Source organism: Scyliorhinus torazame, chromosome 16, assembly GCF_047496885.1.
Source record: "Scyliorhinus torazame isolate Kashiwa2021f chromosome 16, sScyTor2.1, whole genome shotgun sequence".
Lineage (NCBI taxonomy): Eukaryota > Metazoa > Chordata > Chondrichthyes > Carcharhiniformes > Scyliorhinidae > Scyliorhinus > Scyliorhinus torazame.
The window spans coordinates 151,439,378-151,465,762 of NC_092722.1; the positions used below are offsets into that span (position 1 = coordinate 151,439,378).

At 46.1% G+C, this 26,385-nt stretch overlaps 1 protein-coding gene across 3 annotated transcripts in view; it reads left to right on the forward strand.

The window, feature by feature from the left end:
* Positions 1 to 26,385, forward strand: part of LOC140393136 (disintegrin and metalloproteinase domain-containing protein 12-like) — a 597,415-nt gene that overhangs the window by 475,124 nt on the left and 95,906 nt on the right. For all 3 annotated transcript variants that reach the window (XM_072479211.1, XM_072479210.1, XM_072479212.1), the window contains 2 exons: positions 5,980 to 6,128; positions 22,666 to 22,843. In XM_072479211.1, coding sequence (XP_072335312.1) covers positions 5,980 to 6,128; positions 22,666 to 22,843 — 327 coding nt within the window. The remainder of the gene's footprint in view (positions 1 to 5,979; positions 6,129 to 22,665; positions 22,844 to 26,385) is intronic.

The following is a 26,385-nucleotide window of genomic DNA, read 5'->3' on the forward strand; positions in this document are numbered from 1 at the left end:
CACACAAAATCAGTAGGTGCTAGATTTATGTCTGGGATTGATAGATTTTTGTTAACCAAGGGTACTAAGAGATATGGAGCCAAAGAAGGTGGATATGGTTTGGATCAATCAAGACCTCATTGGATAGTGGAACAGGCAATGTTCCTATGTTCATATGTCCATAGTTCCTGTTTCAATAACAACAACAAATGAATGTAAATGTTTTGTCTAACTAGAGTCTCTTGGTAGAAAGGTGTTCAGATATTCATTTACTGATTTATACTGCAATTTACAATATAATCTGCTCTTGTTATCATTTTACCATTGTTATCATTAATTTTTGGACTTTTTCAGATGAATTATATTGTTTCTTTTTTTTTTAATAAACATTTTATTGAGGTATTTTCGATATAGAAATCACAACAAAATAAACAATATACATGAAACCATGAACATAGTGCAAAAGCCATTTACCTCTCGTACAGGTCCCACCCTTATTGACCCCCTACTCTAATCTAAACTACTACTACCCCCCCCCCCCCCCCCCCCCCCCCCCGGTCTGCTCACGATTAATTTCCCGCAAAGAAGTCGACGGACGGTTGCCACCTCCGGGTGAACCCGAACAGTGATCTTCTCAAGGCGAACTTGATTTTCTCCAAACAGAGAAAGCTAGCCATGTCCAATAACCAGGTCTCCGACTTCGGGGGCTTTGAGTCCCTCCATGCTAATAGTATCCGCCTCCAGGCTACCAGGGAAGCAAAGGCCAGAACGTCTGCCTCTTTCCCATCTTGGATTCCCGGGTCTTCCGACACCCCGGAAATCGCCACCTCTGGACTCAGTGCCACCCTTGTTTTTAACACTGTGGACATGACGTCCGCAAACCCCTGTCAAAATCCCCTAAGCTTTGGACATATCCAAAACATGTGGACATGGTTCGCCGGTCCTCCCGCACATTTTTCACACCTGTCCTCCACCCCAAAGAATCTGCTCATCCGGGCCACTGTCATGTGAGCCCGGTGAACAACCTTAAATTGTATCAGGCTGAGCCTGGCACATGTTGCGGACGTGTTGACTCTACTCAACGCATCTGCCCATAGACCATCCTCTATCTCTCCTCCCAGCTCCTCCTCCCACTTACACTTCAGCTCCTCGGTCTGCGTCTCCTCCGACCCCATAAGCTCCTTATAAATGTCCGAGATGCTCTCTTCTCCTACCCACCCTCTGGAAACTACCCTCTCCTGAATCCCCCTTAGTGGTAGGAACGGGAAGGTTGACACCTGTTTACAAAGGAAGTCCCGCATCTGCAGATACCTGAATTCGTTTCCCCTCACCAACCCATTTCCTCCAATGCTCTCATACTCGGAAAGCTCCCCTCTATGAACATATCCCCCATCCTCTCAATCCCCACTCTCCGCCATAACCGGAACCCCCCGTCCATACTCCCCGGGGCAAACCGGTGATTATCACAGATTGGGGCCCAGACCGATGTTCCCACTGCTCCCACATGCCGCCTCCACTGGCCCCAAACTCTCAAGGCCGCCACCACCACTGGACTGGTGGAGTACCATGCCGGCGGGAACGGCAGAAGCGCAGTTACCAATGCCCCCAAACTGGTGCCCTTGCATGAAGCCGCCTCCATGCACACCCATGCTGACCCCTCCCCCACCACCCACTTCCTGATCATGGCTATATTAGCCGCCCAGTAATAGTTGCTAAAATTTGGCAGCGCCAGCCCGCCCTCTTCCCGGCTCCGCTCGAGCATTACCTTCCTTACCCGCGGGATCTTGCCCGCCCAGACGAAGCTTGTGATCACTCTGTTGACCCGCTTAAAAAAGGACCGCGGAATAAAGATGGGGAGACACTGAAATACAAACAGGAATCTCGGGAGGACCGTCACCTTCACCGTCTGCACCCTCCCAGCCAGAGACAACGGAAGCATGTCCCATCTCCGAAAATCGTCCTTCATTTGGTCCACCAGCCGGGCCAGATTCAATTTATGCAGCTGGTCCCATTCCCTCACCACTTGGATGCTTATGTACCTAAAGCTTCCCTCTACTAACCTAAACGGCAGCACTCCCAGTCGCCTCTCCTGTCCGCTCGCCTGGACCACAAACATCTCACTCTTTCCCATATTAAGCTTATACCCCGATAACCGGCCAAATTTCCCTAGAGCCCTCATGATTTCTTCCATCTCCTCTATTGGGTCCGAAACGTACAGAATCAGGTCATCCGCATAGAGCGAAACCCTGTGCTCCACCCCCCACGGACCAGTCCTCTCCAGCCCCTCGATGCCCTCAGAGCAATTTCCAACGGCTCTATAGCCAGCGCAAACAACAGTGGGAACAGGGGGCATCCCTGTCTCGTCCCCCGGTGCAGTCTAAAATAGTCCGATATTGTCCTATTCGTCCGTACACTTGCCACAGGAGCCTGATACAGTAACCTGACCCAGTCGATAAAGCTCCACCCAAATTCGAACCGTCCCAGTATCTCCCACAGATAGTCCCATTCTACCCGATCAAAAGCCTTTTCTACATCCATTGCGATCACTACCTCCACCTCCCTACCTTCCGGGGGCATCATGATCACATTTAACAGACTTCTTACATTGGCCACCAACTACCTGCCCTTAACAAACCCCGTCTGGCCCCCCCCAATAACATCCGGAACACAATCCTCAATCTTGGAGGACAAGATTTTGGCCAGCAACTTGGCATCCACATTTAACAGGGAGATCGGCCTGTAGGACCCACACTGCTCTGGTTCTTGTCCCGCTTAAGAATCAGCAAAATCATTGCCTGCGACATCGTTGGGGGCAACACCACTCTTTCCCTTGCCTCATTGAACATCCTCATCAACACCAGCCCCAATATCCCAGAGAACTTTTTATAGACCTCCACTGGGTACCCGTCCGGCCCCAGGGCTTTACCCGACTGCATGGCCTTCAGACCCTCCACTATCTCTTCCAACCCGATCGGGGCCCCCAGCCCTTTTACCCGCTCCCCGCCACCTTTGGGAAATTCAGCTCCTCCAAAAAGTGCTTCATCCCCTCCGGCCCCGCAGGGGGTTCCGACCTGTACAGCCTGCTTTAGAAATCCCTAAACGCCTTATTCACCCCTACTGAATCACCAACCAGGTTCCCATCTCCGTCCTTTACTTTCCCTATCTCCCTGGCTGCCTCCCTCTTTCTAAGTTGCTGTGCAAGCATTCTGCTGGCCTTCTCTCTCATGTTCATAGATCGCCCCCCTCGCCTTTCTCAGCTGCTCCACCGCCCTCCCTGTGGTCAGCAAGCTAAACTCCGCCTGTAACCTCTGCCGTTCCCTTAAAAGCCCTGCCTCTGGGGTCTCTGCATACCTCCTATCAATCTGTAATATCTCCTTTACCAGTCGGTCCATCTCTGCCCTGTCCACCTTCTCCCTATGGGCCCGTATCGAGATCAGCTCCCCCCTGACCACCGCCTTCAGTGCTTCCCAGACCACCGCTGCTGAAATTTCCCCCGTGTTGTTGACCTGCAGGTAGCTCTGAATACATTTCCTCAGCCGCTCGCACACTCCTTCGTTAGCCAGAAGTCCCACATCTAACCTCCATTGCGAGCGCTGGTTACTGTCTTTACTAACCTGCAGGTCAACCCAGTGCGGAGCATGGTCTGAGATTGTGATCGCTGAGTACCCCGTGTCCACCACCCCTGCCAGTAGGGCCCTGCTCAAAATAAAGAAATCAATCCGGGAGTACACTTTATGCACGTGTGAGTAGAAGGAGAACTCCTTCACCCTCAGTTGCCCAAATCTCCATGGATCCACCCCCCGCCCCCCCCCCCCCCTCCCCCCAACAGCTCCATGAACCCTCTTAGTTCCTTTGCCATTTCTGGCACCCTGCCTGTTTTCGAGCTTGACCGGTCCAAGCCAGGATCGATAATTATGTTGAAGTCCCCTCCCATGACCAACCTGTGCAAGTCCAGGTCCGGTATCTTCCCCAGCATCCTCTTTATAAACTCCACATCATCCCAATTTGGCGCATACACATTTATTAATACCACCTGCACCCCCTCTAGCTTCCCACTGACCATAATGTACCAACCTTCCACGTCCGAGACAATTCTATCCACCTCAAAACACCACTCGCTTATTGATCAGGATCGCGATCCCTCTAGTCTTTGAATCTAGTCCCGAGTGAAAGACCTGACTGACCCAGGCTTTCCTCAGTCTAACCTGGTCCTTTACTCTAAGGTGCGTCTCCTGCTACATTACCACGTCCGCCTTCAATCCCCTAAGATGCGCGAACACACGTGCCCATTTGACCGGCCCATTTAACCCTCGAACATTCCAGGTGAACAGCCTAGTTGGGGGGCTCATTGCTCCCCCCCTCCGCCATCCCCTTTATTAGGCCCACCTCTAGCCCGTGCTCCGCGTCTCCACCGGTCCATCGCCAGGCAGTCCCCGCTCCCAACCTCCTCTCTGTCCCTCAGTCCAAGTCTCTCCCTCGTCAGCAGAACATTCGCCCCCCCCTCTCCCTCCTAGTAACAACACCCTGTAACCCAACCCCTTTACTAAACCAAACATATGCAGACCCCTCACTGCGCTTCCGAGAGCTAGCCCGCCCAGCTAGCTTGGTGGCCCCCATCCCTGGCGCCGGATAGTCTCCCATCTATTGTTCCCTCCCCAGCCGCTCATACAAACAAACTCCAACATCAAACAATCCCCACACAATTGCCCAACAGAAAAACACCAAGATCTAAACAAGCACACCTCCATCCCCCAACAGTGCAAATGAAAGCCTTAACTCACTCAGCTCTACCGCTGGTTCCAAATCAATGCAAACGGCATCACAAACATCTTCCATGAAACACAAAATGAGAAACTTATTACAAAAACAGAGAAACAAAAATTTTTTTTAAACCAAAAACATGAACGTTGCAGCCAAGTTCAAAAGTTCTCAATCCATCACCAGCCCTTTCTTTTTCGCAAAGCCCAACGTGTCCTCAGGCGACTCGAAGTAGAAGTGCTGATCCTCATGCGTGACCCAGAGATGGCTGGGAATAACAGTCCAAACTTCTCCTTTTTCTTAAAAAGGATTGACCTGATCTGGTTGAAGCCTGCTCTCCTCCTGGCCACCACTACACTCAGGTCCTGGTAAACCCGCAGGATGATATTGTCCCATTTACAGCTCCGTGTCTGCTTGGCCCACTGTAGAATGCGCTCCTTATCCAAGAACCTGTGGAATCTCACCACCATTGCCCCCGGGGGGTCTCCCATTCACGGCTTCATCGCGAGTTCTCTGTGAGCCCTGTCCACCTCCAAGGGTCGGGAGAATGCCCCATCCCCCAGCAGCTTCACAAACATGTCTGCGCTGTAAGCCCCAGCATCCGTTCCTTCGGACCCCTCCGGGAGCCTGATGATTCTTAGGTTCTGCCGGCGGGGCCTATTTTCAAGGTCTTCCACCTTCAGGAGCTTTTTCTGCTGGTCCCTCAGCATCCCCACCTCCAGCTCCACCGCAGTCTGATGTTCCTCCTGCTCAGCCAGCGCCTTCTCCACCTTCTGGATCGCCCGATCTTGGGCGTCCAATCTATACTCCAACCGCCCAATCGACTCTTTTATCGGGTCCAAGCAGTCCCGTTTCTGCATAGCAAAGCCTTCCTGAATGACTTGCATCAGCTGCTCCATAGACTGCTGGGTCGACAAGCCAGAGGTCCGAACCTCCGCCGTGCTGTCTTCTGTTGCAGCTACAGCCCAAGCCTTCTCTATCTTTTTGTTTCTGCCCTTAAGAACACTTCTAGTCCTTCTCTCCATGCAACGATGTGGGAATGCAGTAAACAATTACCACTAACATCCGTTTTACAATTCAAATCCGGTAGAAAAACAGGGGAAAGGTCCAAAAAGTCCGACCAGAGCGGGGGCCACCAAATGTGCGACTTACTCCTCCAATGCCGCCACCGGAAGTCGAATTATATTGTTTCTGAAGAACAACTTTGGAATGGGTACAAATGTTATTCTTTAATTTTACCAGGATCATTCAGACAATCCTCTAGGAGCAGCAGTAACAATGGCCCACGAGCTAGGCCACAACTTTGGCATGAACCATGATACACCTGAGCGTGGCTGTACCTGCAAGGCATCATCTGAGAAAGGAGGCTGCATCATGACACCATCGACAGGGTAAGCGGGATTACAGTGAAATACCATAGAGAATGTTTTTGTCTACCGTTCTCATTGAAGTTTGAGCTTTATGTAGCACAGTGGGCTAAACTGCTGGCTTGTAATGCAGAATAAGACTAGCAATGCGGGTTCAATTCCCGTACCGGCCTCCCTGAACAGGCACCGGAATGTGGCGACTAGGGGCTTTTCACAGTAACTTCAAGGGGCAATACGGTAGCATGGTGGTTAGCACAATTGCTTCACAGCTCCAGGGTCCCAAGTTCGATTGCCGGCTTGGGTCACTGTCTGTGCGGAATCTGCACGTTCTCCGGGTGCTCCGGTTTTCTCCCACAGCCCAAAGATGTGCAGGTTAGGTGGATTGGACATGCTAAATTGCCCTTAGTGTCTAAAATTGCCCTCAGTGTTGGGTGGGGTTACTTGGTTATGGGGATAGGGTGGAGGTGTTGACCTTGGGTAGGGTGCTCTTTCAAAGAGCCAGTGCAGACTTGATGGGCCGAATGGCCTCCTTCTGCACTGTAAATTTTATGATTCTATGATGATTATCCAAGGAAATTCTAACGGTGAGGTTTTAGAAAAAATAAGGATACAAGGATTTTTAACTCTGAGAAACAAAAATATTATTCACAAGATTCTCCAAACACGCAGTTAACACAAACTAAACCCCAAAGAACTGTGTTATTTGGTGCCCTCACACTTTAGTTCACCACTACTTCCCAGGGGCAAATATGGATGGACAATTAAATGCTGGCCTTGTCAGTGATGCCCACATCTTGTGAAAGAATAATATTTTTCAAAAGTATTTTATAACTTTACAAGCGCTAGTTATTTGTTGGGCTTGTCCAAAATATTATCCCATGACAGAATTTGTCAACAGCCACTGTGTTCAGTATTAAACAACTTCTAGCCACTGTATTCAATATTAAACAACATCTAGTCATAAGATCCAAAAACCCAGCTGTGTGCTGGGGACTTGTTACAATAGTCCAGAAATTGCAAGGAGTGAATACAAATCACCTAGCGACAGATGTTTTATTCAGAGGCCATCCAGAATGTTATTCACACATATACGACTATAAAATTTATGACAGCTCAACATTACATCGAGACAGTGAAAACCTATGCTGTATCTCTGTGAGCGAAGAGCTACCTTATAGCCTTGGTGATTGTGGCCCTTCCTCAGATTTTCTTCGACATTTTGACCAGGAAAAGGAAAATAAGATGTTAAAGAGGCAATCATAAACCAGCCCTGTTAGCCTTATTTTTGTACGTCCCTTCTAGATAACGGTTCCCAAAATTCTGCCATAACAAATAGATGCTCTGCTAAGTGATGGACAAATGCAGACAGGGTTGAATCTGTCTCTGGCTTTGTCTCTGTCTTCCACTTCCCACAGAGGCTCTTGACCTGCACCTCACAACTAGGCTGGTAAATTTATTGGAAGAAGACAAGTGACTACTTTCGTACCACAAGGTGGAACAATTTCACCACTGTGTTTCAGAGAGTTTAGGATTGAGATTTTGGTGCATTTATGTTGTATTATTTTCAAAAGCTTAATAAACGGGAGTAGAGTCCATGATGGGGGTGGATTGAATATAGACTCTTCATTGAGCAGGAATTTGCAAATCTTCATAATACATTTACAATCTTGCTGCACATTAAAGGTCATTTTAACCTAACCCACTAGGCAGGAAATGGATGGGTCAACCATCTATTTTATGCCCTGTCTGAATTTAGATTTAAAATGGGCGGTTGACACAAATCCATCCATATTCCATCAGCGAGTCAGGTTAAAATTACCCCCATGGTGACTAGAGCAACCCTTTTCCTCATCAATTGAAGAGAATGGACTTTATTCTGCATCTATTCTCGTGAATACCTAATTGTTTCATTCACAGCATCGGCACCCCTCACCTTGGCAACTGAAAGAGAGGTTATTTGGAAAAACGTTGGAAGTAGGGAGTAATAGATAATTTGTATGCCATTGGATTGCATGGAGAATACAACCATGACAAAAGTTGTAGCCTGTTGGTGAGTTCTCCGGCCGTTCGCTGGCTCCGTCAGCAGCGGACCCCACCCGTTGGTTTCCTGGCGGCGTGAGGAGGCTTAAACGGGAATTCCCATTGACAGTGGCGGAGACTGAGAATCCCACTGCCAGCGAATGGCGCACCGCCTCCCACTGCTGAGGAATACGCGGCTGGAAGCCCGGAGAATCCCAGCCGTTAACACCAACTCACAATAGATATATTCCAGCCAACAGGGACTGATGCCGGCATTATTGATATGAGTTTATTATTAAAATTTATGTTATTATCCCAGACTAACGGTCAAAGATTACCGGTCAGCATTATGATCTCACAAACTTGAAACTGCCAAAATGAATTAATTCTGTGCTGTCTCCCTCCTGGAACCGACTACAGAACCTATAGTTTTATTTTGTCACCACACTACAGTTCCTTATAAAATAACTTAGTCGACGAAAACTTGGATTCCTGTTTTCACAGCAAACATTTCACGAATAAAGATCAACCTTACTTTTTGTTGGAGACACTTTTCTTGGCGGCCCCTGTTCTCCTGGCGCTGGGTGCTCCCTGGGTGCCTCCAGTCATAGCTGCTGGAGTCTGTGCTCCTCCTGCGCTGTAATTAGCAGAATTGCAGCTCGACTGGCTCCATACTGATCTCAATAGGTAAGCTGCAAAGGATGGATGAGAGAGAGAAGGAGAGAGAGTCAGGCTGGTGTCACTCAGGCCAGAGGTGGCCTCCTGTCTGATTGTCTCTTCCTTTCATCTCTATATCACTGGAGGTTCAACAGGAGGTTTCAGTGGTCACCCAGTCCTCATGGTCAGGGCTAACTGTTTGGTTCTATCACCTTGAGGGCTAATCAATCCCCAATGGCGGCGCTGGGGTCCAGCAATTATGCAAACACAGTCTCTCTCGATCAATTACACCCAAGATTTATCCTTGAACCACAAGTTATCACCCTGGACTTTGAAATATTTTGGTAGTTTCCCCTTGACTTTCAGGATATTTTCTTGCTGTCAATTTCCCAAATGACAACCCGATACTGTGTGCCAATGAATGCTGATGGGGAGAAAGCATGGAAAGCTCCACCCCTAGATGGTCTCGAGCCGCCCACGTCTCAGTAACTGGCCGAACACTCTGACCAATTGAGCCAGAGACTGTGATACTCCCCTTGAATTCAACCAATTAGAATAAATCCCACCCACCTTGACTTTGAGAATGTGGGCGGCTGACATTGTTAACGTTAACTTATAAGGGCCAATTAGTTTGACGACCATCAGTCTCAGGAATGTTAGAGGGCACAATTACTTTCTGTATCAGGGATAGGTAAGGCTAATCGAGAACCTTCTCACTCTGGCTGCAGCAAGCCGAGATCTCATTGCTGTCAGGCACTTAAGACTCCTGGACAGCCACTCCATTAAGTTTAAACCTACCAACCCCCTTAGGCCTCCCTCCGGCAGTCTCATCACACCCTTCCCCTTCATGAGCCCTGCACCCACAGCCGCCCCATACCACTGACAGCTGACTAACTGAGCGCATATTAAACTTTGCTAACAACTCAGCCTGCAGACTGACACAGTGTTCTAAAAAACGTTTAAAAGACACAGGCAGCAGGCTTCAAGGCAACACACACCAGCCAACCCCATCTTTGAGGCTCCAAACCCAAGCCTCTCCCACTGCCCCCGCCCCCCCCCCCCCTCCCCCCCCATCCCCAAACAACCTTGAACACACCCACTCCCAGAGCTAGGCAGTGGGCTTTGTCCTCTTGAACTCCCTGGTACCAGGTGGTGACAATCTTCCTCCCTCTCAGAGGTCATGGCACCTGGTTCCTGTTTTTTAAAACCAGTAGTAATTCGCACCCGCGTGACATCACACCTATTGGGTGGAAAGATTCAATGAGATCTGAAGATTCGACTTCAACCTCGTTAAGTAAATAATAATACATCAACATTTAGGCAGGTCAAGTCCACGCCCTTTCTGGGCGTCAATCTGATCACGTTATCGGGGAATATCCAGAAAAAAGCTTTTGGATCTGCAACATGACCTCATGGCTAAATCCCGCGCACTGTCTTTAATAGAAAAGTGAATCAACCGGTCACAACTGCAAAGCATCTGCTCCAGTGAGAAACGAGAGTACCAGCAGTCGCCATGGAAAGTGATCTTTAGGTGTGAAAAAGCATTCAGACAATCTGGGAATAATTGTTCTGACTTTCCCTTTCTTAACTTGGCAAAGTTTTAACATTTGATACTTCGTAAAGTTTTATTTATATTTTGCGCATGCCTGGGGACGTTGTATGTCTTTACACCAGTGGGACGTTAGACATGTTTGTACATTTTAAACCTTTTTGTTAATTATTTTTTATCTTTACCTGAATGAGTTTTATTAATAGAACTAACTCCTTGATGGTTAACTCAAGAACTCTGGCTGGCTTAATTCTTACACCAAACTATTCACATATTAGTACATATTGATTGGCAATACCACATTGCTTTTAAAATGAAACCTCTGTTATAGCATCTAACATCGTTCCTGTTAGAATCATGTCCATAACCTTCCCCATCACTGGATCAGTTCTTGTGTATCTCTGTTCTTGAGATGATGGCACGGATACATTGGGCTGAATTCTCCGCCGTCTTAATGCTCCGTTTTGCCGGCAGCGTGGGGGTTTCCCGACGGCGTGGGGCTGCCCCACAATGGGAAACCCCATTGACCAACCTGCGAAACGGAGAATCCCAACGGCGTACTGAGCTAGAAATCTGGCGGGGTGGGACGGAGAAACCCGCCCATTATCCACGTGTGCGAAATATAAGATGCTGATGAAATTTTCTTGAGGTGTTTGCTTGATTTGTAATAGCAATCTTGACAAAGCATCAGCATCTGCATGTTGCTCTGATTTACGATATTGAATACCACAAGTGAGTGCCGATAATATCAATGACCATCTTTGTAACCTACTAGCTGCTGAAGAAGGAATACCTTTATACGGCCCGAAGATTATCGTCAAGTGTCGGTGATCTGTAAAGAGAGTAATTTTTTTTCAAAAGTATATTTATTCAACAAATTTTCAACATTCTCTCATACAAAAACAGCCCCAAACAAACATAAACCCGCAACCCACCTCGCGTGAACGCCCCCCCCCCCCAACCGTCAACAGTAACCAACTCCCAAAAATGTATGATGAACAAACCTCAGCAGTTGTAGAACCCCCTCAGCTCAAACTTCACCATCGCGAGGTTCAAAAGCTCCAGCAGGGACCCCGCCATGCTGAGGCACAGGGTGGAGAAGCTGACCTCCACCCCAACGTGACCAGCCTACGGGCGATCAGCAAGGTGAAAGCTAAAACATCTGTCCCCGTCCCTGCCTGCAGCTCAGACCGGTCCGACACCCGAATATAGCTTTGAGGTGGCTCCACGTCCACATGTAAGACCCCCGGGTTGTACTGAACACCAGAACCTCTCCAGCTTCGGGCAGGACCAAAATATATAAACATGATTCATGGGGCCCCTCCCATATCTTTCACAGACATCCTCTACCCTCTCGAACAGCCGGCACAACCTTGATTTTGTGAGGTATGCCCTGTACACTGCCTTCAGCTGTATCCACCCTAACTTGCAAACAACGTCAAGGCATTCACCCTCCGCAGCACCTCACACCCCAGTCCCTCTTCCAGCATCATCCCAACCCTTCCTCTCACCACCTTAACCCCTCCTTGGAAACCCTATCCTCCACCAAATTCCGCACATAAATCGCCAAAACTACCCCCCTCTCCAACCCCTTCCGCTGACAGCACTGCCTCCAGCAACGAGAAGGCCGGCACTATGGGGAATGTTGGCAAAACCTTCCTCGCAATGTCCCACACCTGCATATACCTAAACCCTTCCCCTCAACCCAGCCCACACTTCTCTCCCAGCTCCTCTAAGCTCGCGAAGTGCTCCCCTAGGAACAAGTCGTTCATTTCCTCTCTCCCTCTCTCGTCCCATCCCTGAAACCTCACAGCCATCCTTCCCGACTTGAACCCATGGTTCCCCCTAATCGGCATCCCACAGTTTAAAGTGCTGTCTAAACTGCCTCAAAATCTTCAACGTGGCCACGACCACCGGACACACCACACACTTCCTGGGTCATCGGGAGCGGTGCCATTGCCAGCGACTGCAACTCCTGACAAGAGCCCTCCTCCATGTTTCCCCTCCCCCATTGGGCCTCGCTGCCTTCCCTGCTCCAACCTCCCAATCGCCGCTTTCACCATCTGTTCCCCCACCAGCTACTCCAATCCTGCCCTATCCTCCTCTCACAGCCTCGGATACTCCAGCCCATCCAGAAATTCCCTCACCCCCGCTTCTCCTTCAGAGGCTCCAACGTATACAGGTCCCTATAACATTCCTCACATGCTTTATTGATCTGCTCCAGCGCCAACACCAACATTCTCCGCCTTAACCCATACCCAAACTATTTTCCTCGCTGCCACCTCCAGAGCTGGCCAGCTAGTCTATGTCCTGCCTTCTCCCCTCACCCTTCTCAACTAACTCATCACTTTCCCCATAGACAATTGTCGAACCTCGCCTGCAATTCCTTCCTCTTAGTCCGGCTCCGCTGCATACCTCTCATTCACCTCCAAAATCTCTTCTGTCAGTCTTTAGCGTTCCTCCCTCTCCTCCCTATCCACCTTAGCCTTGAATGAGGTCACCTCTTCCCACCACCCCCCACTGCCGCGTTCAGAATCTCCCAATCATGAGACCTCCCTCATGCAATTAAACCGTATATATTCCTTGATCACCTTCCCAATTATGTCGCGGAAACTCCGGTCTGAAGCCCATCCATCCAATGCAGAGCATGATCCAAAATCATAATTGCTGAGTACCCCGACCTGCTAACCCCATTCAAAACCCCTGTTTCTTTGTAATCTATTTTATTGTGGAACTGCAGCACAAGAAGAGAAGGGAGTTGAGCCAACTGCTTATAAGTTAGAGATGATTACAGCTACTTTACTTGGCCTGCCTGATTCCCTCCAGGAAAAGCTGTTGTCTGAGTGAAATTCCCAACGTGGACTGGAGACAGATCCCTCCAGAATAACGATAGCAAGCTGTCAGCTTTGATGAATTAGCCCTCAGTGTTCGCTTTATGCTTGGGCCACAACTTCAAAGCTTTACTCTTATTTGTGAATTTAATTTTTTTTGTCAGTCCACCCAGGCCATGTGTCAAATCTCTCACAGGTCACACCCACGTTAGATTTTTATTAACATTTGCTTTCCTTGTCACAAAAGTCTTTTTATGTACCTCATGAAATAATGTTTCAGACTGAACTTGGGTATTTTATTTGAGACATTTGGAAATAATGTTCGCATTTAATATCATAGTAATATTTAAACAATGTTTAGAAGTAGACTAGTGTGGGGTGCATAGGCGGGAGCTGTAGTGCTTGAAGGTTTAATGGCAGAACCTAATGTAAATTTCTTGACTCCTAGCCGCAGCAGGAAGGCCCGAGGCATCAGACCGCAATTGAGGAACTGAGAGAAGATAGGGAGGGAAGGTTCAAGCATCAAAGGGGCCATTGAGTGGAGGTTGTCAGATGGGTGGGTGAGGGGATTTGCAATGATTGTGGTGAATCCGATTACAAGGAGGCTTGCTTGGTGAGTCGGGGTAAGCACCCCGCTCCTCCTGCCCCACTGTCAATGTTAGAAAGGCACTTGCTCTTTTGATCAACTTCAGAAACCGAGCCTGCAAGCACAATATATGACACATGAACTGGAATCTGAAGCAAATAGCCTCGTTTGGAATATTTAAATTAGGGACCTGCCTCCAGGCAACAGGTTAGCCCTCTGGCCTCCAACTCGTCCGTTAAAACATGAAGTGTCCACAAATGAGAAAAACAGGAAAGAGAAACGAAAAGCGGGAAAGAAAAAGGAACCAAAAGAGGGGGGAGCGAGAGAGGTTACAATCTGAAATTGATGAACTCAGTGTTGCCTTCAAAAGGCTGGAAACTGCCTCACTGAAAGATGAGAGTCTGGCTCCTCACACTTCCACTGAGCTTCATTGAAATACTGCTGGAAATCGAGGACAGAGAAGTCAGAGTGGGAACAAGGCGCAGAATTAAAATAACAAGCAATTTAATAGCTTTTATTCACTCACTATTTTGTAGTTTTATTATCTAATTAATTTACTTAGTTTAAAATTATTTATTGCACAAAGTAAGTTTTTCTATTTGCTCCAGCTTCAAAAGCAAAAATTACCAACCTGTTCTTCTTTGATATCACTCCTTAATTGGTTTCCACTCTCTCTCTCTCCCTCTCTCTTTCTTTATCTTCACCCTCTGTTCTCGGTTACTGGTTCCACTCTCTATGCTCTCACGCCTCTGGTCCTTTTACCTCCACTGCTATTGGTCACGCGGATTGCTCTTATTGTGTGAATCATTTAGTGTCCATATCCCAAGCCTAATTTTTGGGATTTATGTGAGTATCTGAAGAATGCTTTTTAGATTCCTTCACAATTGAATTTCTTAGTTTCTCTTTGCTGTGTTATAATGCTTTTATTTATTCCCTAACCTTTTAATGTTCTGCTTGATCATGCTCTCTCCTGTTATTTATGTTTCAGTATTGTGCCCCTTTGCTTTAAGTTTAATTTTGGCCTTATTTCTTTAATCGTCCATGGTTGCTAGTTAGTTAGTTAATGCTTTTGAGTGGGCTACATTCCTTTGGGACTCGTGATCACGATTTGAAGTGTTTCCCACTGCTGTTTTATTTCTGTGTTTGCAGTATTTTATTCCAATCTACTTTCTCTAGTTCCATTCGATTTCACTTCAAATCAGCTGACAGGTTTGTCTTATGAAGAGAGATTGAGCAATTTAGGCCGATACTCTCTAGAGTTTAGAAGAATGAGGGGAGGTCAAATTGAGGTATACAAGAAGATAAAAGGTATGAATAAAGTAGGCGTGAGTGGATGCTTCCTCTTGTGGGGCGTTCTAGAACGGGAGGTCATAGTCTGAGGATAAGGGGGAGTAAATTTGAAACAGACATGAGGAGAAACTACTTCTCCCAAAGGGCCGTGAATCTGTGGGACAGTGAGTAAATTTAAGGAGGAACAATCGTAATGGGTTGAAGGGTTACAGAGAACTGGCAGGAACGTGGAGTTGAGGCATGACGAGATCAGCCATGATCGTATTGAACGGTGGATCAGTCTGGAGATGCTAAATTGCCTGTTCCTGCTCCTTGTTCTTATGTTCTAAGAAAGAACTATTCTGTCTAATTCCACCTTCCAGCTCTTGGTCTATAGCCCTGTGGGTAACAGCACCTCGAGCACAAATCTGGTGTTCTTGATTAATAAGGGGATTTCTTGATTAATAAGGGTATCAGTGGTTATGGAGAGAAGGCAGGGGAATGGGGATAAGGAACATATCAACCATGATCAATGGTGGAGTAGACTCAATGGGCCGAATAGCCTAATTCTGCTGCTATTTTTTATGGCCTTATAGTATTTTCTAATTTATTACTTTGGTCCATGTCTTCCTTATGATCTTCCCAAATATTTATCTTAAAACTTATTATGTTGTGATTGCTATTGCCTAAATATTTCCATGCCCTTTCTTCTCTTATCTAATGTGGTTCATTTCTCATTCCAACATCCAGCATTGCTCACACTCTTGTTGGGCTTTTCATACATTAGATAACAAAGGAGTCCAGCATGCATTGGAAAAGGGCCATTCCTTTTCCCCTTACACTAGCTCTTCCAAGTTCATCTTAGGGTAGTTAAAAACTTCAATGTTATGATTCTATGTCTTAATTTCTTAATTTCACATATTTGCTGACATATTTCTTCCTCCACTTCTTATCCACTGTTATATTTCTGCAGCCAGCTTCTTAAGCCATTGCAATCCATGTGGTGTAGGTACACCCACAGTGTTGTTAGGGAGGGAGTTCCAGCATTTTGACCCAGCGACAGTGAAGGAACGGCGATATATTTCCAAGTCGGGATAGTGAGTGACTTGGAGGGGAACCTTCATGTGGTGGTGTTCCCATCTATCTGCTGCCCTTGTTTTTCTAAATGGTTTCAGTCATGGGTTTCGAAGGTGCTGTCTAAGGTGTCTTGGTGACTTCCTGCAGTACATCTTGTAGATGACACACACTGCTGTTACTGTTCGTTGGTGGTGGAGAGAGTGAATGTCTGTGGTTGGAATGCCAAACAAGTGAGCTGTTTTGTCCTGGATAGTATTGAGTTTCTTGAGTATCATAGAATCTCTACAGTGCAGAAGGAGGCCATTAAGCCTATCTAGTCTGAACTGACCCTCTGAAGGAGTACCCCACCCATCCTACCCCCCCTCCCGTAATCCCATATAACCATTGGATACTAAGGGGCAATTTAGCATGATCAATCAACCTAACCTGCACATCTCTCGACTGTGGGAGGAAGCCAGAGCACTCGGAGGAAACTCCACACAGTCACCCAAGATCAGAATCAAATCCAGGTCCCTGACACTATGAGGCAGCAGTGCTAGCCACCATGCCGCCCAAGTTGTTGAAGCTGCACTCATCCAGGCAAGTGGAGAGTATTCCATCACACACCTTGACTTGTGCCGTGTAGGGGTGGTGGACAGGCTTTGGGAAGTCAAGGGTTGAGTTCCCCACTGCAGGATTTCCTGATTTCTGACCTACCCATGTAGCCACAATGTTTATATGGCTAGTCCAGTTCAGTTTCTGGTCAGTGTTAACTCCAAAGATGTTGATAATGGGAGATTCAGTGATGGTAATGCCATTGAATGTCAAGGTGCAATGTAAGGTCATTACTTGGGATGCAAATATTACTTATCGCTTGTCAGCCCAAGCCTGGATATTGTTCAGGTCTTGTTGCATTTGACCATGGACTGCTTCAGATCTGAGGAGGTGCGAATGGTGCAGAGCATTGTGCAGTCATCAGTGAACATCCCCACTTCCAACCCTATGATGGGGGGAACACCATTGATGAAATAGCTGAAGGTGGTTGTGCCCAGGACACTGCACTGAGGAACTCCCGCAGTGATGGCTTGAAACTGAGATGACTGACCTCCAGCAACCACAACAATCATCCTTTGGGCCAGATATGACTCCAACCATTGGAGAGTTTTCCCCTGATTCAAATTGACACCACTTTTGCCTGGGCTCCTTGATGCCATACTCGGCCACATGTGACTTTGATTTCCAGGGCAGTCATTCTCACCACACCTTGGAGGTTCAGCTTTTTTGTCCATGTTTGTACCAAGGCTGAAATGAGGGAAGGAGCTGAATGGCCCTGACAGAGCCCAAATTGAGCGCCAGTGAGCAGATCATTGCTAACTAAGTGCTACTAATAGCATTGTTGATGACTCCTTCCCTTGCTTTACTTATGATCAAGAGTAGGCTGATTGGGCGGTAATTGGCTGGGTTGGATATGTCCTGCTTTGTGTGTACAGGACATAACTGGACATGTTCCACATTACCAAGTGGATGCCAGTGTTGTAGCTATACTGGAACAGCTTGGCTAGGGCAAGTCCTGGAGCACAAGTTTTCAGTGCTAGAATATTGTCAGGGCCATAGCTTTTGCAGTGCCCAGTGCCTTCAGACATTTCTTGATATCACGTTGAGTGACTTGAATTGGCTGAAGACTGACATTTGTGATGCTGGGGGCCTCAGGATTAATCATCCACTCGGCACTTTTGGCTGAAGATTATAGCAAATGCCCCAGCCTTATATTTTGCACTGATGATCCTCCATCATTGAGGATGGGAATAATTATGGAGTCTCCTCCTCCAGTGAGTTGTTTAATTTTCCAGCACCCTGAATAGCTGGATGTGGCAGGACTGCAGAGTTTAGATCTGATCCAGTGTTTGTGGGATCGCTTAGCTCTGTCTGTCACACGCTGCTTCTGTTGTTTGACATGCAAGTAGTGTACATGCACCAGGTTGACACCTCATTTTTATGTGTGCATGGTGCTGATTCTGGCATTCCCTCCTGCACGCTTCATTGAACCAGGGTTGAACCCCTGGCTTGGTGTTAAATGTAGAATGGTGGAGGCATTGGCATAGTGGTATCATCACTGGACTAGTAATCCAGATACCCAGGGTCATGCTCTGAGGACCTGGGTTCAAATCCTACCACGGCAGATGGTGAAATTTGAATTGAATTAAGATCTGTAATTAAAAGTCTAATGATGACCATTGTTAATTGTTGTAAAAGCCCATTTGGTTCACTAATGTCCTTTAGGGAAGGAAATCTGCTGTCCTTACCTGGTCTGGCCTACATGTGACTCCAGATCCACAGGAATGTGGTTGACTCCTAAATGCCCTCTCAAGGGTAATTAGGGATGGGCAATAAATGTTGGCCCAGCTAATGATGCCGATATTCTATTGAATAATTTTTTTTAAATGCCGAACCATGAGGTTACAGATTGCGCAATTCTGCTGCTGCCCAGTTCTGTCCAGTTTGGAGTTGCTAGATCTTACAACACGATGGAATCCTCAATGGGAAGATGGGACTTTGTCTCCACAAGGACTGTGCGGTGGTCACTCCTACTGATAATGTCTTGGGAAGATGCATCTGCGGCAGGCCAGTTGGTAAGGATGAGGTCAAATGTGCTTTATTTATAAATGAATCTCCTGACATAGAAAAATAAGAAATAGGAGGAAGCAGACCATATGGTCCATTGTGCATGATCTACCACCATTCCATACAATAATAGGTCATCTTTAGCTTCACCTCTATTTCCACCAACTGACACCTCCTAGTCCTGAGAGACCAAAAACCTGTCCATCTCTTATATTCATATATCTCATTATATTCATGAATGGAGCAACCGCAACCCTGTGAGGTAGAGAATTCCAAAGGTTCACAAGACTTTTAGTGTTGAAATTTTTCCTCATTTCAATCCTGAACGATTGGCCCCTTATCCTGTGATTGTGTCCCCTTGTTTTAGATTCTCCAGCCAGAAGAAAATCAGGCTTTTTTTATGTTGCCCTTGTCCCTTACCTTTGCCTGGCTTTTTCTTCAGTGGGCGCTTCCAAAGTCCCAGCTTTGATTGGCCATGAAGTGAAGCAAACCATGAGGGAACGTGGCACGTTCATTTTCCAACTCTACAACCCTAGAAAATAAACTCTTACCACTAAAAGGTACCAGGTATAGATGCATAAACAAAGTGATTGATGTACCAATAGTGTCAGGGAAAATAGATGTATCTATTTTCGTCAAGTACCCGAGGAATCCTGCTCTCCTTCCTCCCTTTAGACTTGTAGAATGAATTGATGTACATTAACCATTAGGTCATAAGGACTTGAACATTCTCGAAGCAAGCAACCAATAATTATTTATTCCTTCAATGGTGTTGTGGCTCTTCCAGAAAGAATATCTGTTTACTTACTACCTGTAACGACAGTGGCAAGCTGATGAGAAGGCATGTATAATAAGGCGTGTCCATATGAACACGTGTATTACAATTTTACTCAGACTGGACACAGTCTTGATAGCTTCAGATTATGAACTTAATTCAGATTTCACTTCTGTGAAAAATGAAGATTCATTCGGGGTGATTTTGCACCTGCGTTTGCCGTGAGCGAAAACGGCGACATGGCCACAAATTCTCACGAGAATCCGAAAATGAGATTCTCGCAGGCAAGATTGCATTTTCTGATTTTCCCCGCCCCTTGTCAGTGACATAACGGGGTTCCTGCCCTTTATTTAAATGTATTTAAACGGCATATGTTTTCCCAGGTAAGGAATTCCCCCCCCCACTCCACCCCACCCCTCCTCACCTACATGACGTGATGTTGGCAAGGTTTACGACAGGTATTGAAAAATGGAAAGTAGTCGAGGGGAAGGCATGCAGGGGGCCATGCCAGAGCAGTGCCCTGGCATTGCCCACTGGCACCTTGGCAGTGCCACCTTGACAGCAGTATGCTGGCATTGCCCTGCCTGACCCAGGACGTCAGGCACTTCCCACCTCACTCCCCCATTCCATGAGTCCACCCTCAGTCCTCCTTTTGATCCTTCTTCCACTCCTCTATGCACCCGAACCCCAACCTTTCAACCCCCACCATCCCACACTCACCCTTGTTCACCTTTTCTGGTCCCGAGCCTCCAGGAAAGCAGCTATTTTCCTGCTGTCATCCCTTGTGCTGCAGAATTCAACAAAGAAAACCGCTGACCTTTGACAGAACTGCACAAACCCAACAGTTGCACACCATCTTTAAACAAATGTGAACCAGGTGCCATGAGAATCTCATGTGCTGCTGACTTTATCTTGAAGGTAGGACTTAGCTTTAAAAAAGTTTTTACGTCAATACATACACATGGATTGTAAATGTATTGCAAGTACAAACCAGGCACATGACGGTGTGAGGTCCAAAATGCCACAGGGTCATCGCTGGCTTAATTTCTGCATCTCAACCTGCTGTCAAGAAATTAAAGTTTTGCATCCCACCTAAATTAGTCACCCCCCACACGCCGTGTTTCCTGCTCCTGCGGACTCCATACACTCGTCCCCATAGCGGTCAGAAATAAATCTGTTAACAACATTGATAATAACTTACATTTATATAACGGTGTGCCTTCAACATAGAAAAACATCTGTATCATCAAGCATTACATTTCTGCTGGCTAAAAGATTTTGTTCTCAAGGTTGTCAGTTGTAATTGTAACAAAATACTCAACTTAATCTAGCAATACTTGCCTATCTCCTACAGTTCTAACAATCTGGACCCAATTAGAGGTGCACAAGGATTGACAGGAGGGAATTAGAAGGCAGTGGTACTATTAAGAACAAACTCCAGAACTGCTGGGAACACTTAGCAGATCAGTCAGCATCTGTGAAAAGATGTGGAACGTCCATCAGAAAGGACACAACTGGTTACCCTTTCAAAGAACACAGATGGACGGCATTTAAAAGAGAACATAACAAAGGAAAAACAGGAAGGAAATGTGTAATACTCAACTTATTTAAAATTTGGAGTAATAAATACTGAAAGAAAATCAGGCGATGTACAAGGACCATTGCTGAGAGATGTAGACTGAGTTAGGGCAGAGGCCATGTATGTGCAGAGACCCACAATTATTAGGACTCAAGATTGAGTTAAAACATCTGAAACTCCTGCAAAGAAGCAGATGATGCCAAAACTATTTTAAACAAAGGATGGGTGTGCTTGTTGGCAAGTTTTAGTTTTCCTTCCATAGTAATTAATAATAATAATCTTTTATTGTCACAAGTATGAAGTTACTGTGAAAAGCCCCTAGTCGCCACATTCCGCCGCCTGTTCGGGTGAGCCGGTACGAGAATTGAACCCACGCTGCTGGCCTTGTTCTGCATCACAATCCAGCTGTCCAGCCCACTGAGCTAAACCAGCTCGGTAATTGAATGTGTGCATTATTATGATGTTAGAAATGTTATTTTTACAGTTATGTAGTGGGCGAAGTATTGTATAACAACTCAACTAAATCTGACACTTCTTTCCAAGGATGTAGAAGGTCACTTTTTTTATCATTGGGATTGTTTTCAAAGCCATAAATGTCTTCTGATTTATATATTTGAAATTTGTACGATTTTGCATGCTTGGTGCGCTTCAGATGCAATGGATGCACTGGCAGACACAAATCCTTCAATTTTATGGATAGATATACAATGGGCGGACTTTTATGGACACTCCCGACAGCAAGATCTTCAATTCCCACCGAGAGCAGTGGTGTTCTGGACAGCCTCCCGCCCCCACCTCGGCAGGGTCGTTAAATTCCACCCATTGTCATTTTAATTGGATTTTCAATCATTTATTATTACTTCTAATTGACTCAGTTTTTGTGAAGTTCTGCTTGTGAGTATATGAAAAGGCCGGGTGAACTAAGCAAATACATGCAACCTCATAACCAGCACACTATTTCTTCTCTAATAATCTTTAATCTTCATCGTTATTGGCACAAGTAGGCTTACATTAACACTACACTGAAGTCGCCACATTCCAGCGCCTGTTCGGGTACACTGAGGGAGAATTCAGAATGTCCAAATTACCTAACAGCACGTCTTTCGGGACTTGTGGGAGGAAACCGGAGCACCCGGAGGAAACCCACGCAGACACAGGAAGAACGTGCAGACACAGACAGTGACCCAAACCGGGAATCGAACCTGGGACACTGGTGCTGTGAAGCATCAGTGCTAACCACTGTGCTACCGTGATGCCCTTATACATCATAATGAACTGTGCATGAATTATGTTAATTTTAAATATTGCAGCAGCCACTGAATGTTGACTCAATATATTTTGATTGTAAAAATTGGCATTATGTGAGATGTTTTAATCTCCCACAGATGACCATAGTCCAAATTATACAAGCTTGACTTGAATGCTATATATTCTAAGCAAGTTTAAACCTGGGATCATAGTCTGCAACCCAAATATGTTAATTAATCAAACTTTCTTTCCTCTATTTGCAATCTGTATCCTGTTGCCAATTATGACAGTTGATAAAGAAGAGGGTATACGAACAGAATTACATTGGGTTGCACATTTAGGCTTAACACTGTTTTTTTTTCTATTTTAGATATCCTTTTCCCACAGTGTTTAGCAGCTGTAGCAAGAAAGACCTGGACAGTAGCCTGGAAAAGGGAGTTGGAATGTGTCTCTTCAACATGCCAGAAGTAAAAGAGCTCTATGGTGGGCAAAAGTGTGGCAACGGATATGTGGAGGAGGGCGAGGAGTGCGACTGTGGTGAAGTTGAAGTAAGGGTGGCCAGAAGGGATTGAATTTGTTCCGTGTTTCTGCCCAACTTGAAATTCACTCCTTGGGGATTGGTGTCAAGCTTAATTCTGTTGAGATTTTTCACAAAATAAATTATAGAATGGCAATTCTTGGAGCCAACATACTTAATATTAAGTAGTATTATAATAAATCAATGGTTGAACAAAAGAAGTTCAAAACCTCATGCATGTCATTGAAACATTCGTACATGAAGTAGTTATAACACTAACTTCCACAGATTAAAATCCTGTGGGGCCAGCATGCTGCCTGCTGGCCCTGACTATAATAGAGCAACATTCTCTGTTACAGTTGTTAAAAAAAGTCACAGACTGAAATGCCCATTCAGACTTTACAAAAAATATATCATTCATTTACTGATTTGATCCACCCTCTACTTGACATTAGCATGAATGTTACAAACCTGTGATTCAAAGAAGGAAATAATTGTGAATGTTAGAATTCTAACGACACCTGCCTGTCAATAAATCACTACCGAGCAGTATTGCTGATAATTTGAGAAATCTGTTGCCAAGCTGATAAAGGAGAAAGCACACAGAGACGCTAGGAAGCTTTCTCAAAAATCGAAATGCAATCACAACATGCAAAAATAATCACTTTTGGCAGTATGTGGGGAGTCCTGTTCTGCAAAGGATGATCCTGCTATTGATGAGATTCACATTTCTTGGCAGTTGATCTTTCAAAAGACTTTGATAAAGTTCCATACAAAGGGTTATTACTTCGGTTCAAAGCTGTGTAGATTCAGGGTAAATATGAAGGAAGGAAATTATTTGAAGAGTATGAAACATTGAACAGTCATTGGAGGAGTTATGTCGGGGGAGTTTCTGAGTGGAGCCTTTGCCATTTCTAATTTGTATAAATGATGTGGATTTCGAAACTCGAGGGAAAATGGTCTGGTTTGTAGATGATAGTCAAACTAGGTGAGGCTGTAGAATCGCAGGAAGAAGGCAAAGTTTGTAAATGGGCAGAACAATGAAATTTAGGATAGAAAGTTCTGGGGACTAATTACTACCGCCAGCAGAAACATGCTACTGGCGCTAGGAACGGTGCCGGGTGGGAATCCTTCTCCTTTAGGGCTGCCATTTGAGTGGGCAGCCCGATACCAAGGTCTGGCAGCGGGCATCCTGCCCCCAAAACGCTAATTCTGCTTCCCTCCCCCACTCACAAGTAGGGGGCATCCTCCTGCACCCCCCCTCCCCCACTTGCAGAACGCATGCACAAGGATGAGTCAACCCCACCAGCGTCCCCCCCAACAGAGACGCCCAATAGAGACTCCCATCAGAGACCCCCATCTGAGGCCTCCACCAGAGACCCCCAACAGAGATGCTTACATGAAACCCGAAGGGCAGTCCAGGCAGTAGAGTGAAAAAAATCACAGCATTTTCATTTACATTTATAAATGCTTTCAACTCCTATTTTTCACAGCAGAAACCATTTAGCTGCTTTTGATGTGATGAGTCAATCAGCGCAAGGGCATTTATAAACATTGCAGTTGGCTTCAAAGCAGGGTACTTGTGATGCATTCAAGTGTGAATAGAAAGATAGATCAAAAATAGTGCAATGTGTTGCTGTGTGAAATTGAATGGATGATTTACATTCCAAAGGCTTTCAAGGAATTGAAGCACTTTGAAGTGTACTTGGCTTTCGAGGAAGCCTCTGACACTTGTAACAGCTGCTGCTTTCAACACTTTTATCTGAGGAAGGGGTCAGTGAAAATGGAGTGATTCCACTCCACTGACTAGACTGCTCTTCACCTTTCAGGCAGGGCTCTCTGAATGGGGTTTCCGATTGGGGAGCAGGTGGGGGGGGGGGATCGATCAGGCAGAGGGAGCAAGATTTACATTGTGGGGGAGGGGGCCTTCTGATGAACTTTGTGGGCACTTCAGTTATACACTGACCCCCTTGACCCACCGTTGGGTCCACTGCTTCAGGGCCATGCTTGGGAAAACCAGCACCAAATCTTGCCAGGAGGTTTTCCCCATGCGGGTGTTGGTATATAACAGGGGCTGGGTGGAGACTCGGCTTCCAGCCCATTAATCAGATGGAAATGGATGCAAATTGGTGATTTGCATCCTCCCACTGGCACGGGGCGTGTAGCTGCCGTCACTGACGGGGGACTTGAGCATCGGAATGATGCCCGGCGCCAATCCCATTTTTCGGCTGATGCTCCATTCTCCAGCCAACCGGGAAACCCATTACCAGCATCGGGCAATGTCGAATCGGGCAATCTACCTCATTGTGTTGAAACATAAAGTTATATATACATAGCTGTAAAGTAGAATAAGAGGAAATAATTGTCAAACCTTATAGTGCTCTATTCAGATCAGACCTTGAACATTGCATCCAGTCCTATTTCTCAAGAAGTCAGTAAGGCAGTGAAGCACGAGAGGGAATTCAGAGAAGAGTTACTAATACTCCATAGCAATAGGAATCTAAGTTATGAGAACGGAATGTAGAGGCCTGAGCTTTTCAGCACAGGTATCTGAGCGGTGATATTACCGGTATATGATTGTCAGTATTGTAGAGAAAGTTCACACAAAATATTACCTGAAACCACATAAGCGAAACTGAAGGACAACAGTTCAAACTTGTTAGAGTTAATCTTAGGACTAATATCTGGGAACTTCACGAATAATGATCAACATGTAAAATAAACTTACTAATACAACAATGGAGACTGTGGTATACAGAGCACACCTCACGAGGGCGAGGATGAGCCAATTCTTTGAAGGAGTAGAAGATGTGTGTGAACGTTGCGGGGGGGACCTCGAATCATGTTCATATGTTTTGGTCCTGTCCAAAGCTAGAGGATTACTGGAAGGAGGTTTTTAGGGTAATTTCCAAGGTGGTGCACGTGAAACTGGACCCGGGTCCCCGGGAGGCATTATTCGGGATGTCGGACCAGCCAGGGTTGGAAACGGGTGCTGAGGCAGATGTCGTAGCCTTGGAATTCTTGACTCTTGAGAAGGTTAAGTTTGAACTGAGGGGAAGGACGGAGGGGTTCTATAGTTCATGGGCATTATTCATTATGCACTTTCAAGAACTGGATAACATCGAACATTAGTTGGGGGGGATGGGTGGGAGGGTTGGGGGGAGGTGACTATGGGTGATCTCTGATTCCTTTTTGTCATTTGTTTATGTAAATATGCGGGCTGATGTTTGTGGTTTGGTGGGAGGATGGGATCGTTGTTATTGTTATGAGGATTGACATATTTGTTGCTGATTATTGTTTATTGTTGGTAGGTGTAAATTTAGGAGAAAGTGTGAAAAAGGAGGAGAATAAAAATATTTTTTTTAAAAACAATAGAGACTAAAACCTTGCAATCGTTGAAGACTGCAAGGTTGAAGAAACAATTGGTAAGGAGGGTCAGTGTTTATCTGACTGGACAGATAACGATGAACTGAATGGCCCTCTTGTGAAATAAAGCCAGCAAGCTACCTGACTATATCCTGCTAAGAGTCGTAGAAAGAAAAGGTGATGCCTATAGCTGAATGGCATTGAGAA